The sequence below is a fragment of the Manis javanica genome, chromosome 6 (genome assembly GCF_040802235.1).
Source record: "Manis javanica isolate MJ-LG chromosome 6, MJ_LKY, whole genome shotgun sequence".
In the NCBI taxonomy this organism is placed as follows: Eukaryota; Metazoa; Chordata; class Mammalia; order Pholidota; family Manidae; genus Manis; species Manis javanica.
Genome location: NC_133161.1, coordinates 364,061 through 380,374, shown reverse-complemented (window position 1 = coordinate 380,374; position 16,314 = coordinate 364,061). Strand labels below are relative to the sequence as shown.

Here is a 16,314-nt window from a genome sequence, read left to right as displayed (position 1 = left end):
GACTTGACCCTGAAGCTACCGACATGGTACCCTGCCAACTGGATGATTGGTCACTAACCCCTTTGGGGGCAAGAGCTGTGGCAAGACCTATGGGCCTCTGGTCAGACTAAGACCGTTACCATATATCATGTGACTGGCCACTTGCCTTTGGCATCCCCAGGGAGTGATGAAGCAGACACTGGCCCAGGTGTGCTGATGTGGGCTGCCTCTGCTGTGACCCAATGGCTACATCAGCGTTTGTTGCACATGGGACAAAGACCATGTGGGTTGTAGCCTGTCAGTGGGGCTTACCACTGACCTTTGAAGAGATCAGCAGAGCCCAGAACGAGTGCCTTGTGCACTCTAAGAGGGACTTACACCGAATCCTGCAGCAACATGGGACAATAGTAAAGGGTCCAAGACCCCTTGTCAGGTGGCAGATAGATTATATTGGGTCTCTGCCCATATCAGAAGATATCGGTATGCCACGACTTGTGTGGACACGGCTACTGGCCTATTGGTTGCTTTTCTGCATGTCATGCAGATCAGCAAATGACCAAAAGGGGCCTAGAGCAGCATCTTGTTGCAGCCTATAGCCACCCGCAGGTGACTGAGAGCAATCAAGGCACCCACTTACTGGACATGCGTTACAAGGATGGGTGCAGCAATCAGGAACAAAGTGGAAGTTTCATGTACCATATAACCCTGCCAGGGCAGGCATGATGGAGAGATACAATGGTTTGATTAAATCTGGCCTGAACTTGGACACCAATAGTCTAGGGGGCTGGTCAATTTGCTTATGGACAGTGCTACAGCGTTGGAATGAGGAGCCCCAAAAAGGAGCCTTGAGCCCTGTGGACATGCTGACACACACTGCTGCCTCTACTATACAACTTATGCGCAAACCAAAGAGCAGTTACTGAAGCCAGGATACGGCCAGCAGAGCAACATCCTGCTGCAGCCCCTGCTGCACCAAACCCTGGAGACTGTGTTGATGGACGTGGCCCTGGACATTTTGACACATCTACCAGTGCTGGCTGGCCCTTCTGGCACCTTGGGGAAAAGGCCTGGAAGCTGGCCTCCTGTGTGTTCCTGGAGTAACAGCAGAGTGGCCGCCAGAGATCACAGTAGTGCACCCAAAACATCCTGGAGGTGAGAGCATCTTATGGGGAACTTTTGTTTTATCTTTATGGCCAGTGCCTGTACCTCCCATAGCCCTATGTACTGACCCATCTGTGACTCCCACAGGAGGGGGGTGAAAGTCTGGTCACTAGACCAGGACGAGATCCCACTCCTGCCACTGTCCTGTCATAGGACCCCTCTCTGGCATGTGTCCTACCTGATGGACATGATTTGCCTATGCTGGTGTCATTAAAACATGTATCTTATGGCCCTTAAGGTTATTTTCTTCTACAGTCCCTGTGGCCTGGACCTGCCCCTGGCTGCAGCTGCCACATGGTGACTGCTCTGGACTCCCCACCCGTTCAGCTACTGACCACCTGCGGGATGGGCGAGCTGTGGACTAATCTGCGTAGGACTTGGGATTTAGCTGAATCCTCTGGCTTGAGGATCATCATGATTTTATTGCTGTTGTTATTAGTCTGGTTACAGCAGTGCAGTTTTCTCACACAGGGGCCATTGCGGAGGATGGGGAGCAAGCAGATTATGACGCAAGATTTCTGGAGGTGTGGGCTGTGGGTAAAACTGCAGTTATTTCCAGAATTTCTCCCCTGGCGCTAGTCCATCTCCATGTCAGTAGGTAATTACAAGGGGGAGCAGAGCATATCTAGACTGAAGAGGTTTGGGTGGGGCCCCTTTTCTGCAGCCAGGTCACAAGAGCCCCAGGCAAGGAGAAGTGGACAACTGCTTGTAAGCAATAAATGAGTTTCTCCCACTTTATTTCTCCCTTGACGGGTTTCAGCTTCAAAGATATTTTGCTCTGGGCTGGGAAAATATTCTCCCCCAGACAACAGTCAGGGAGGCAGTATGCCAGGGCTCTGGGGGCAGAAGGCATGTGGCTGGTGGAGGGTCCTGGCAGGGCACCCTGGGGAGGCAGGTGACGCCAGCAGGTGGGTGTTTAACCTGTACTCTGGGCATACCCTGAGGACTCTGATGGGAACCAGGTCCTCACACACTGTGCAGAAGTGGGTGATGCCACCAGCCACCTAAGCCTGAGGACCCTGCAGCTCCTTACAGGAAAGGTGGATGTCCCTGCTCCAGAGCTGTGAGTACTCGGGGACGCGGAGGGGATGCTGGGCCCTGTCTGTTTCTTCCATCCCAACAAACCCTAACGGGGAAGAGCCTGCTGAGGCTGTGGAAGCACCTGGGGCCTCCAGTGCCCAGGCGCCTGCAGCCACACTCACTTTTCACTTTTTTAACACATGTGTGTGTGTGTGTGCGTGCATGTGTGCGCGCATGCGTGCAGGGTGCAAATAGAGCTGAATCCATTTTAACTCATCTCAGGTCATGATGTAAAGGCTCAAAATTGCATTTCTTTTCCTGTTAATATGCCAAATTAAACTTTGCTTCACACTGGTTAACTCAGTAATTACTTTCCGTTCCCTTTTAAGTTTGATTAATTGGAATTTGGGAATGGAACAAGCCTCCTGGTCACACCAAGTAAGGGGATCACACATCTCCAGGCTGTGGGCTGTGTGCAGGTGTCCCCCACACCGTGAGTTCCAGGGCTGTGAGTCGGCCGCAGAGCAGCCTCGGACAAGACAGACTGTGTCAGTCATTCACCACCCAACACCACACAACACAAAGGAGGCAGATTGCTTCGGGTGCTGCTTGCTAACAGCAAGGTTTCCACAGGACCCCTGGCCCTTTGTATGTGAGTGGCCATGCAAAGTAGCCTGGAGGGCCCACAGCCACTGGTAAGAGCAGACCCTGGGCGGGCGGGGGCTGGGGCAGTGACGGGACACAGAGAGAAGGCGTCACCTTTCCTTCTGTGCATCCCAACCTGTTCATCCTTTAGGAGAGCGTGTCCACATGTTATCTGTACAGTTCACTTTTGAAGCACTACATGATAAACCTGACAGAGAGGGGCAGGTGAGTATGAGCGACTCACGTTTTCCCTTTTTCACAGTAAGACCGCTGAGCCTCTCTGCGAAGAGCCGGAGCACCTGTCCAGTGAGGGGGGCCCACTGCCCACACGAGGCGGTGCACGCGCTCGCGGTGCTCATGTCCCCATGCTTGTGTGCAGTGTCTGGGCACATCGAATCATACGTGCAAAGTCTTAGAACAGGAAAGACAATGGGCTCAAATGGAAGAAAAGAATGAGCTGAGGTGCTACCTTCGGGGTAAATTCTATTATGTCCCTTACTCTTTTATTTTTTTTTTCAGCTTTTATAAGTCAGAATTAGGAAAAATAAAACCAATTTTTAAAAATCCATTTAACGGATGTGAATATAAGCAGTGAGAACTTACAGACTACAATTTAGTGCAAGATTACACTTTTCCACTCCTTCCTTGATGGCCAAGAATGTCCTTCACGCTGCCGCCTGCTCCCAACAACTCCTGTGTGTCAGGCAACACACACTGGCCCCCAGAGCAGAGGTGGTCCCTGAGCTCAGGAGGTCACGGTGAGGGGTGGGCACCTCGGCAGCACGTGCTACAGGCAAAGAGCAGGGGAGGAGGAGGTTCTAAGTTCACCAGGAGGACTTCCTTGAGGAGGAGATTTTTGGTGTCACAACTATAACATTCAATGAAATGGTATGTGTCGGCTAGAAGATGATGGAGACACGTTCGTATTTCCAGCAGGTTTTGTTTTCAGTTGAGCCTCATGGCGTGACGTGCTTCCTAAGAAGAAAGGAACTCTAAGAGTGCTTTACTACCTGACAGGCCCATTTCCGGGGGACCAGGATGCTGCCAAGTTCTGGAAACCATCACTGTGTGATCTCAGAGACAATTTTACTTCACATTTTATGGATGATACATGCATGATGACTCCTAAACATTCGGTTCCAATTTTCCACCCTCTAGCTATTCAGCTTCACACTAACACACATAAATACCCAAGGTGTTGATTTAAAAGAATGTGCCAAATTCTCCATTAAAGCAAAAATAAAACAAACCTCTTTGAAATCTGTCATGTGTGTCCTTTCTACAAGTTCTAAAAACCTAGCTAGATTTTAACAGCTCTAGTTCTACGGACTGCAGAAACAGCTCTGACCCAGGCCACACACAACACTCGAAACCCAGTCAGAGAAAGAGGAGAGAATTAGTCCCACCGTCTGGCACTGAGCCCGCAGATTTGATCCCAACGCCAATAACTCTACATGTGAAGCAGCCAAAAGCAGACGTCATGTACTGAAAACAAATTCCAAAGGTATAATGATCAACTTCTCTACAGATAAAGAAAAAAGGAAAGAAAATTACAAAAAGTGTTTAAAAACTTATGCCAGGAAGTGAGATGCTTCCTCCAAGCATGCTTGCAGCACAGACCACGACGATGCACGGAAACTGGTTTCCAGCAGGTGTCACAGCCTCGGAGCCCATGACCTAGTCATCTGATTCATAAGGAAAAATCCTAGGAAAACAATCCAAAATACTAACGACAGCTTTCAGCGCAAAGCTCTTCTCTGTTTTTAATATTTAATTTAAATAAATAATACTATTTCTATTATGTTATTTACATTTAAATATTTATGAGGTATTATACATTATATAAATAAAATTAATTTAAATAATATAAACATTTAACTTAAAAAACAGTGGACATACCTTAAATATTTAAAAACATGAAAATACTTCTTTAAAGTTGTGTTATCCTCACATGACACAAATATTAATCAGGTATTAAAAAGGAAGTTTGCAAACAGTTACAGCAGCGGAAAATCCAAGTGGTAGAATGTTAACTGGAAAAACTGGAACACAAAACTGTAGGTTTAATACGCAGACAACACAGCAGAAGTACAGATAGGAAGAAAGGCTAAAAGAAATGCCACTAAACCATTAAAAGAGAGGTTATCTCTGGGCAGTGACTTCTCTCTTCCTGCTATATTCTGTTTTTCAAACGTTCTCCTGGGAGCTCTTCTCCATCACAAGCAAAGGGAGGGGAGGAGGGGAAGAAATGGGGAAGCAGGAGCAGTACCCCCAGCCAGGGAGGCGCCAGGGGGGTGGAGCCTTCAGGAGAGGCAGCAGGGAGCCACGCCCACCGGGCGGGGCGGGGGTGGAGAGCCCCGCCCACGGGCAGGGGGCAGGGGTGCCCGGGGACACTGCAAAGATGCCCGCAGGGCGGAGACCACGTTCTTGTTCTCGGCTTGGAGGAGGCAGAAAAGGGCCCCAAAACCCTCCACCTCTCTGCTGGGTGGCTGGCCAAGGCCGAATCCTGAGGCAACCGACACCCCAAGCTCTGGAACCCGTGCCCACACGGGCTTCTCCCTGAGGTCTGCAGGCTCCCCGCTGCAGGGGATCGCGTCTCCCCTCTGGGGCCGGAGGGAGACGCCCGTCAGGACATCACCCGTTGCGGCCAAAGCGACAGGGATTTGGGAAGCGGCTGGCACTCACGGTTCACCCATAGGCTGGCCACCGAGGGGAGCTCTTCCACACAGCCAGAGCCCTCGTGGGCTCCCCAAGCCCCTTCTCCCTGGAAGGGCAGAACACCATCTAGAGCCGAGGACACGGCACAGGGGCTGCTCTTCCCTAAAGGAGTTATTTCTCTGCCCCCAGACTGACTCCCAGGTCACTTACAATGACAACTCCGGTGACGACATCCCACCCCCTGGACACCCAGCAGGACATGAGCACAACTTCTCTCCCAAGACTCTAGAACTTTCCAAGGACACAATGGCCTCCCAGTAGGCCCAGTGCAACACACACTGAAGGCACCAGGACTGCCAAAAAGCAAAGGACTTTAGAATACTCAAATGTTAAATTTCTTCCTAATTCTTTGAAGTCATTAACCGCAGCAAGCTCGGCAAGGGCCTGTGGGCAGAAAGCAGCTGCGGGGTGAGAGGCAGGAGGGGACGCGTGCGCCTTCAGCCTCTTCCTCCACAGCGCGGGTAATCTCCACAGTGCTCGCCGCCCACAGCCTCGAGCAGATACTGCAGGCTTTGTTTTCTCCCTTTTTATAATGGGAAGCTTTTTTTATACTGAGGTACATACAATAAAACGCACAGATGTGAGTGCACCGTGACACGTCTTGACATGTGTGCACTCATGTGACCATCACCCAGATCAAGACATCTAACGTGCCCACGGATTTTTCCCCCGTTTCACCACCCACCACCCACCTCCCTACGGCAACCCAGTCTGTTCTGTGTCTGTGAGTCTATTTGTTCGGTTTGTTTGTTCATTTGTTTTGGAGGAGGCAGAAAAGGGCCCCAAAACCCTCCACCTCTCTGCTGGGTGCTTTAGAATCCACAAATAAGTGAGATAAAGGATTTGTCTTTCTCCGACTTATTTCAGTGACATAATACCCTCCAGGTCCAGCCATGCTGCCACAAAGGGCAGAAGCTCCCTTTTTTATGGCTGAGTAATACTCCACTGTGCATGCGGACCGACTCTTCTTTATCCGTTTGCCTACTGACCCACTTCGGCTGCTTCCATCAAATACAGCACATGTGCTCCCGAAGCAGGCTTCAGGAATTGCCCAAGAAAAGTCAGTGAATGGTGTTGCTGGTGACGATCAAACCGTGATTCGGCCTCTATTGAACGGATAAAATGACCCCTAAAGTCATGCTCCTCAACATCTTTGTACAGAACCTCTGTGAGTAAAGCTATTATCAGATTCCACCCCCCTTGAAATCTGGAGGCCCCATGGGGGCGTTACTCCAGCTAGAGGGCCCGTGGTTCTCCGTGCCCACCGTGCCACTCAGCCACCTGAACAGCAGCAGCATCTCCCAAACAGCGCCAGAACGGCTGCCGTGAGCTGAGTCCTTTAAACCATCCCAGGGAAGCCCTGCCAAGCTCCCGGAAATCAGCCTTAGGAAGTGGACGGCGCTGAATGCACAAGGCCAGCTGCAGCCAAGCCTCCTGAGCCTGCGGCCTCGGCCTGTCCAGGGCCCTTCCAGGCCCTTCAGGTGGCTCCGGGTACAGATGGCGCAGTCTTATAGCTGCCACCTAATCTCTTTTCAAACCAAACCGTACTTTTTCACTGTCCCCCAGGTGTCAAATTAAAGCTTATTATTCTATTTTTTCCAGTGCAATAAAACAGAATAGCTCTGTTTATTAAATTTGCTAAGGTGTGCTGAGTACCCAGTAGGCCACAACCAGCAGCTGACAGACCCAGCCTGGGATCACGAAACACGGAATGAGAAGGGAAAAATGTTCTGAGCACTTCCAACAAAAATATGTATTAGGTCTGCTCCCTTTAAGGCAAGGAAAGAATGAAGGAAAGAGAGAAGAAAAGGTGGGGGGGGAGGCAGTAAGGAGGGAGGGAGGGGGAGGGCGGGACAGACGGAAGAAAGTGGGGAGGGCGGGGGGTTTCCCTCGCATGCTGGGGGCCTCGAGTCTGCCGCTGGAGGGGCTGGCACAACAGCAGCACCACCAGCCTGAGACCTGACCTATCGGCCCTGCCCCAGTCGGCTCAGCCCCTAGACCCAGCCTGCCCACGGGGCACCCGCTCCACTGCAGACCTGTGTGCTGGGGCCGGGGCAGCCATCCTGGACCGACAGCTCCGTCTGTCCGCTCACTGCATCCCCCAGTAAGTCTCCCTGGCTCTCCGACCTCGGCTGTTGGCTAAGTTCATCCTCCGACTCCGCAAACAGGGACCCCGGCGTCAGCGCTGCAACTTACATTTTTCCTAGTCAGAAAATAGGCACTGAACTCATTTTCAAGTAGCTCCATAATGTCCCACACTGCAGACTCCCCGTAACTTATGAAGCCGTTCCTGCATCGGTGGGTTTACAGGCTTTACAGTGTTTGCCATTATGAGTGCTGTTGCGCATCTTTGCTTTTAAATATGTGAACACCCAAAATAAATCAAATTGTCAGTATGTTTTTCAATTACTAGACACTGACAGATCCAGCCTGAAAGACCACTCCCAGCTCACACCCTCACCAGCCAGATACCCTGCCCCTCCTCATGGTGTTACTCATATTTCGTTTTTGGCAATCTGACGGGTGTAGTTTATACTTTCAGTTCTCTGATTACTACTGAGGACATCATCTAATCTGTGGGCCACTTTCACTCCCTCCTCTATAAATCACCAGCCCATCTTTGCCCATATCCCCACCGAATCCCCTGCCGCTGTGTGTTCTGCAGGGATTTTCTCTGACTAGGACGCCAGCCGGCCGGTCAGCCAGCGTGCTAATGGTTTTCCCAGTCTGTTCATCTTTCTGCTAATTGTGGAGAAACATACATAACATAATGTGCCATCTTGACCATTTTTAAATGCACAGTTCTGGGCATTAAGTACATTCACATTGCTCACATTAGGGCCATTCCCACCTTCATCTCCAGAACTTTCCATCTTTGCAAACTGACTCTGTCCCCATTAAACACTAACTCCCCCACTTCCTCCCGAGCCTTGGCCCCCATTATCCTACATTCTGTCTATGAATCTGAATCCCCTAGGTCCTCATATGAGGGGGACCAGACAGTATCTGACCTTTTGTGACTGGCTGACTGCACGCAGCACAGTGTCTTCAAGGTCCATCCATATCGTGGCAGGTGTCAGAGCTCCCTTCCTTTTTAAGGCTAATATTCCACTGTACAAACACTATCTTGTGTTTATACACTCATCTGTTGATGGACTTGTGTTTCTACTTCCTGGCTGTTTTGACCGATGCTGCTGTGAATATGGGTGTACAAATACCTATTTCAGTCCTGCTTGATTCTTCTGTGTATATACACAGGAGTAGTACTGTGGAGCATATGTTTAATTTTTTGTGGAACCTCCATACTGTTCCCATAGCAGTTGCACCACTTTACATTCCCACCAACAGTGCACAAGGGGTCTACAATTTCTCCACATCTCCACCAATACTTAATTTCTTTTTTTTTAAAATAGTAGCCACCCTAAAAGGTGTGAGTGGTATGTTTATCTTTCAACTTTCTTTATAAAGTATTTTACCCTGTGTAGACATTTTTATTTTAATTGTGATTAACAAGGTATGTTGGGCTTTCTGAAAACATATATTAAACAAGATTAATAGGATTATATATTTCCACCCGTAACCCAAAAAAGAGGGAGAGAGAGAAAGACAGAGAAAACCCCTGTGTCCCACCACCACGGAGCACCCAGCCTCCACACAGCAGGCAGCCGCTGTCAGGCTGATCCAGGCAGGCACCCGTGGGGACCACAGGCCAGGCCGTGCCTTATCACCCCCCGTCAGCCACGAAAGCACCATTTGTGAGACTGCACATTGCCCGCCTCACTATGTCCCAGACCTTAAACTGCACTAGAAGAAAGTCATATCATCTGTCTCCATAAATTCTCCATAAATCACGGCCATGCATTTATATGCACATTTAAGTTGCTTTCCTTTTCCAAAGAACTGGAAGCTATTGTTTTACATAATACGTAAACGTGATTCTGGGCCAGGGAGGCAAGTGGAGGCCCAGAAGGGGCGCAGGCAGGGGGCTGCCCAGGCTGGAGGGGAGGCGCAGCCTCAGGTCTAGTTCCGCTGCAGCCCTTCCAGCTCCAGTTAAACGACACACACACCCCTTCCCCATGACCAAGCTTTACTGCGTCAGGAATGATGACGTGTTTTTTTAATGAAATCATTTTTGTTAAAGTTGTCTCCAAACAGAAAGTGCAGGAGGTACAATCAAAGGCACGTGGGTGGAGTGGGGGTGGAGCGGGAGGCCTCATCGTCCAAAGCACCCAGGCTGGCCCAGCTGCGCAGGCCACAGACGGTCCTGCGTGCAACCACAGAGCTTCCGGCCTACTTTCCTCCAGCACAGGTCACCATTATCCCAATCCGCACAGAATTCTCCCCGCAAAAGAGAGAAGCACAGAAAAGAACCACCTAGAACTGCCTTGGGCATGGGAGTTGTCGGCCCTGAAACCCACCAGGCTAGGCTGGGACCCACAACTGTTCTCAGCAGGAGCTCGAGGCGCGTGGCTTTTGACTTTCAGACCCTCAAATGGCGTCCCATGTGGTGCCCAGTGAGGATGGGTGAGCTCAGGGGAGTCCAGGCAGAGGCTCCTTCATGCAGGGAGGGCCTCATGGGGACTTGAGGAAAGGGCCCCAGGGGCCACAGGTCCTCTGCAAATGGGCTCCACCCATAGGCAAGTGCATTTGCCCAGAAAACCTGTGCCAGGATCTGGGCAGGGACAAAGTTCACCTCCCCACCCTCCAAACACACAACACAAACGAAGGGCAGGGCAGGAGAGGACAGCCCCTTGCCAGCCAACAGGGTGCCCTATGCAGATCCCACCTGACTTCAGAGGAGACACAGGCAGGGTTCGTTTGTGTGCTCTGGCCTGAGCCCCCCTCAGGGGTTCTGAAGGGCCACTCGCAAATGGCACACTGCCCAAGATTTGCCACCCAGCAGAGAAGACATGGTTTCCTGCTTCCAAGAGCAGCTCTTCTGAGCAGGACTCAGACAGAAAGCAGAAGGACCTGGTCTTTGCAGAGCCGGCTACAGGACGACCCCCTGCTCTGGCACCTCAGGCCCGCCTTGCAGGCTTTGAGCCCTACCTGAAAACACACAGCACCAAACTTGCCTTCTCCACCTGATAGGGGAGGAGAGAGGCACATAAAGGGTGCAGGCTTCCCGCGGACAGCAAGCACCGCTGGGCGGAGTGGCCACGAGGAGAGAGCGGCCCCAGCTCAGAGGGTGCAGCTGGGCGCTGAGGATGCAGGCAGTGCCATCTAGACACACCTCCCATCGGGCATCACCACAGCCCGGAGCCCACATCTTTGGCCATGAGGCAGCTCATCAGTTGTCCTAAGCTACTGGGCTAGAGGTACGATGCAGACGCAGATGAATCCTTAGCGTGAAGGTCATGTGCCGCTCACGCTAACTTTCCATTTCACCCTGATAACACACAGAAGACTTTCATCTGCACAGCTTCCTTCAGAGCATCAACAGAAACAGACCTCACAAAGAGCCTTCGCTCCACACAGAACCGGGTTCTGGGGCTGCCCCAGTCAACAGGAGGGAGGAAGCCCGGACGGCACACTTACCGTTCACACAGGTCTCCGATGGTCTGCAGAGGCCATCCTCGAACAAGCAGCCTGGGGAGGAGAAATTGAAAAGAAGCTGGTCAGTGCCATGGAGAGCAGCCCGTCAGGCGCCTGAGGCAGACCCCGCCAGCTCCTTGGTGGGATTACTCAGGCGCCAGAACAACCTGCCCTGGCCTGAGCTGGTGAGAGGGAGAACAGGAGACCCGCCTCCGCATCAGGAGGCCGAGCACATATCTCCTGCCTGCCTTCCGGCAATAGCAAGGGGTCCTTCCAGGGCAGCAGCAGAGGGAACATGGGGCACCGGGGTTCCCCCGGGGTGCTGCCAGCATCATCAGGAGAAGAGGACCTCTGGGCCCTGCTCTCAACACCCTGTGCCTGCCACCCTTGTGCACATGAAGTGCACACACAGCCTGCATTCCTCCCCAAAGAGACAGGCTGTCCAAAGCACCCAGGGAGGATGTCACTCCATCAGGAGAGACAGGAAGACCATGAGATAAGCTGACGCCAAACAGATTTACCCACCACAGGTTAACACATGAAACCACAGAGCCAGTCAGGGAAGGCGCACACTCTGCCCTGTGGTCAAGCACATCTTAGGTGAAGAGAAAGGAGATGAGGAGAAATACCCACCCAGCAGGGCGGACCAGTGAGACTAGGGTGTGAACAACGAAGGGCCCCCTCAGGGTCCCTGACACTATATGCACACCTACCCCACTGGAGGGCCATGAGGCAGATACATTCTGAACACACCATGCTTTGGAGTGACACTGAGAACACATTCCTGCCAAAGCATAATACCAGTATTCCTGCTTTCCAACTAACAAACTCCTATTCGTCCACCAAGACCCAACTCAAAAGCACCCCCTGGAATGTCCTTTGACTAGACTGGCAGGTGCATTCTGTCCAGGCCTCCACCATAGCACTCACCAAGTGAGTATTGTTTTGTGATTGCCAGTTAAGGGCCTATCTTCTCCTGAACATGAGATTCTCAAGGTTAGGAACCATACGATTTATCTTTTGTCCTTTGCCATTTCCTCTTCGGATCCCTGTGGCTACCCATCCCTGTGCCCACAGCACATGCTCACGACTGGACGGACAGATGAAAGAGAATGGCAGTTAGGAGGAAGTTACTAATTAAAAGGGAATTCAGCCTCCAGGGTCATGGTAAAGTCTCCCGTTGTTAACTGCCTCACCAGGGAATTGCTCTAGAATCCTTATACTGATACATTTGATTCCCTTAAACAAACATGGCTTAAAGAAGGCACAAAACCAGGAACTATAAAGTCTGCAAAGCAAATGCCATTCCGGAGCCAAAGGACAGAGCCCAGCAGAGGACAGAATCACCATGAACACACAGGAATAGGCAGTCCCACTTGGAGAGCCAGATTTTATGGTCCCAGCATTTCAGGGAAGCCCTAGGGGGGGCTTCCACAAACCTGCCACAAGCTGGACGCCCTGCCCTGAGCCTCACCTCCAAGCAGATTCCATTTCCCCAAAACAACAGAATCTCAGGAAAAACAGCACTTCATTGTCTAGTCTCCTCTGAACACATCTCCTCATCGCCTGCCCGACCAATGAACTGATGTTCGTGTCCGCATCCGGGTCCCCCTCCCCCGTGGCGCCACTCCCGGGGTCAAGCCCATGATGCCTGCTCCGTGCAGCGCCTGAGCCAGGCAGTGTGAGGCAGGAGGGGTCAAACAGCCTGAAAGGAAAGCTGCCAGTGGACACCGCCCCAAGAGACAGACCTGAATCCAATCTGGGTCCCCAAAGCAGTGACCTTGAGGAAGTTGCTGGGCACACTCGGTCTCATCACCCGGGCAGTAAAGTCAGGGCCAGCAAGCCCACCTGTGGACTTCACGCAAGCTACCCAGCAGGTGACCATCAAGGCTGGGACGCCAAAGAACTGCCGAGGGTCCCCCACGAGGAGCCGGGCTCCCGTGCCCCACCCCCGCCAGGCACTCGGAGGCCAAGCTCCCCTTGACACCGAATCATCCCAGGGCGGCTCCAGTGCCCACAGAAGACTTGGAGGAAGGCGGGGCGCGGGGACGGGGCAGACTTGTGGCTCTGGCCAAGACTCACTCGCACCAAGAGTTCTGGGTCTGCCGGGAAGCAGCGCAGCAGACTGTCACAAAGGCAGCAGGGCCAGGAAGCCTTCATTCGCCTCCCCCGCTTTAATCACGGCTGACAGTCGGACGCGACTGGAAGAGCCTTGTGTCACAATTAACCCTGGGACAGCACGCTGCGAGCAGGGTCCTGATGGGGGACACCTCTGCCAGCGGTATTTCAAGCTACCAGAGCTTCAAGTGTTAAGCATGTTTCACCCAGCCAGGCAATATGCTAATCTAACAGCTAATTCATTTGTGTTGTTATTTGCTCTGAAATTAAGAAAGACCATATTTCATTTTAAGTATCAGCCACCTACTAATAGTAATTATGACTATAAATCACAGAGAAATAAGAAGACGTCCATTCCTCTGACGGACGCGTGCCTCTGCCCTGTGCACACACCTCCTCCTCCCCTCTGCACCTCCCGCGTCCATGCTGCTACCCTGTGCCTGAGCACATGAGGGGCCCCAAGTGCGAGGGTCACAGAGCTAAGCAGTACAATCCCACAGCAGTCCCTCTGGCCCTTGACCTCTTGATGCCCTGTAATAAAAAATTGGAATTCCTCAACTTTAACGGGTGAGGGCACCTTCCGTGAAACCAAGGGCAACATTCCCAAATCCTCAGACGGGGAACCACTGGCTCGTACCCCCGAGGACCCCACGCCCACATGGACCCCACCCCGAGGGGTCCCCTCCCCAGCCCCTTCCCTTCCCGGTGCCCCCTCCAGAGAGCGACGCTGCAGAGACAAGTGTGGCCTGAGAATCAAGGGGCCCGGCCACCCGGCCCCACCACCGACAGGCCCTGGGCACCAGGGGAGCCATCACCCTCCTGGTCTCATCTTCTCCCCACAGGGTCTGCAAAAGCATTTAGATGGGCACGTGCACACTGACTTAACAGAGGTTTATGATCAAACAATGTAAGAAAAAGATGATTAATTGTCTTGCCAATGGGTTTCAGCCCCAGGCAAGTTCGCTATGGATGCAGTGTGACCAAAAAAAATGGCAGCAAAACATTCTTGGGATGAAAGGGTTATACCCAACTTTATTTCCAGGTGGCAGGTCAGTCACTAGAATCCCATTCACTCAGAGCGAGTCTGCAGGCAGCAAGCTGGTCTCTGCCTCTGGGCCCTTCTGTCCGCACAGCCGTCCTCTGGGCCCCTCTGCACAGCCGTCCCACACAGCCGTCCTCTGGGCTGCCACCACTCCAGCCTCTGCTCTGCTCTCCTGCAGCCTTGCAACCCTGCCACCACGTTGCACCCAGAGCACTGGGTGGAGCTCTTTTTATAGAGTCAACAGCCATGTTTTGCCCACAGGTGTGCAGTGAGCTAGTCAACCAGGGCCAGGTGAGAATCCTGGCCACAGGAACTCTCATTTATCCACATGAATTCTCTCACCAAAAGATGCAATAATTCCCCTTCAGAGAGCAACACGAACAGAGGCAGTGATTCCGGATATTCTACAAGCCACCGATTCTACAAGAACCCCAGATTCTTAGAGCCCCAGAGCAGTCTCATCCTATTTTCTTAAAACTTAGAACCAACAGTGCTAAGCCAAGAACAGGTTTGTATTGTAGCCAAATAAAAGTAGGACAAGATCCACCTGGTACTTCACGGCCCGCCGGCACAGGTACGCTCCCATTCTCCACGAATAGCCGGCCTCACACGCGGATTTCCCGCTACAGCACATCCCTCCCTCTTCTGGCTGAGCAGCCCAGGACAGTGAGTCACATGCGGGCGTGACCCTCCCAAGGCCTCGGGCAGCTTTGCTCTCAGGCTCACACCAAAGCAGCCAGTTGCTGACGTGGGCTTCCCACACATCGTCTCCAGCCCTGCAAGCAGCCCCACAGTGTGCCCATCTTACAGGAGAGGAAATGGGCACTGAGGAGCCCGGTCTGTCTCTCCCAAAGCATGCTCTCCTCCGAGACTACCCAAGCTGTGCAGGTATGAGGGCACCGTGCTCGCACAGGTTCACGTGGGCAGAGGCGGGAGGGGCGCTGCAGCGTCCTCACTTGGAGCCACATGCCCACGACCCTCAGCGGCAGCTCCCGACTCCTGCCGCCCACCTCCGACTCCCTTGCTGAGCCTCGGGACAGGAATTCATCTGAGGAAGGAAAAGGCGAGCCTGGGCCGTGATTTGGCCAACAACCACACACACACGCGCCACTTGGAAGGACCACCCCCGGTCCCCCTCAAGCTCCTCCTCCTGTGATCGCAGCCTCTCGGTAAGACAGGCGCCCCGGGGCTCTCGCCCACCGTGCAGCTGGGTTCCTGGCCTCCGCGCTCTGCCTGTGCCTCCCAGGGGCCTCCAGAGCAGCTCACAGCTCGGCAGGAAGGGTTGGGAGGTCACGCAGAGGGGGCGGCTGGCAATGAATGGACATAGGTGCCCTCAGAGACCCGCAGACAGATGGCAGGTGTGGGGAAAGCCCCTCTGTACACATGACCAGGGGCACCGTCCTTGACACAGCCAACGTGAGGCATGTCTCAGAGCAGCCGGTGGACAGAAGGGCAGGAAGCCAAAGGAAACAATGCCGGCCTGCCCAGGACCAGGCCCCCGGCTGCAGACCTTGGAGCCTGGCGCGGGCAGGCACACTCTCTTTGCTGGCATTTGGATGGGTCTACATTTGGCTCACACTCTGCTCTCTATTATCTGGACACTTTCCTTTCTCTGGGAGCTGCTTCCTGGCTCTCAGACGTCTAAATAGCAGCAACTGGAAGCTGCAAGATACTCATGCATGCAGTGCTTTCCACGTGACATCGGTGCCTGTGAGCACAGGAAACTGGCGAAGCGCAGCAGGAAGGCAGTCCCAGCTGCAGCACCGCAGGCCACAGTGACTCCTGGCGGCCAGGCCAGCCCCAAGAACCCCTGGACACGGAGCTAGGCACACTCCCCCTTCACGCCTGCAGCTCAGTTCATGGGCATGTCCCTGCACAAGAGCCTCCCCAGCATCCCCCAGGACACCGCAGGCCTGGGTACCCTGGGCCGCTGAATGCGTGAGGAAGTCGCCTCTTGGTCTGCAGGCACGAGCGGTTGAAGGAGTGACCTCTGAGGCCTGGCCCCCTGACGTGAGGACGCCATACCTCTGCAGAAAGGCTCTCTTGCTTCCATCGCTCTGTTACTCAGAAAGTGGTACAAAGCACAGGAAACAAGT

General features: G+C 52.9%; 1 protein-coding gene across 4 annotated transcripts in view; it reads right to left on the bottom strand.

Annotated features, from left to right (window-relative positions):
- Nucleotides 1-16,314, bottom strand: part of PTPRN2 (protein tyrosine phosphatase receptor type N2) — a 695,060-nt gene that overhangs the window by 602,988 nt on the left and 75,758 nt on the right. For all 4 annotated transcript variants that reach the window (XM_036999404.2, XM_036999402.2, XM_036999403.2 and 1 more), the window contains exon 2: nt 11,062-11,112. In XM_036999404.2, the coding sequence (XP_036855299.2) occupies nt 11,062-11,112 (51 nt within the window). The remainder of the gene's footprint in view (nt 1-11,061; nt 11,113-16,314) is intronic.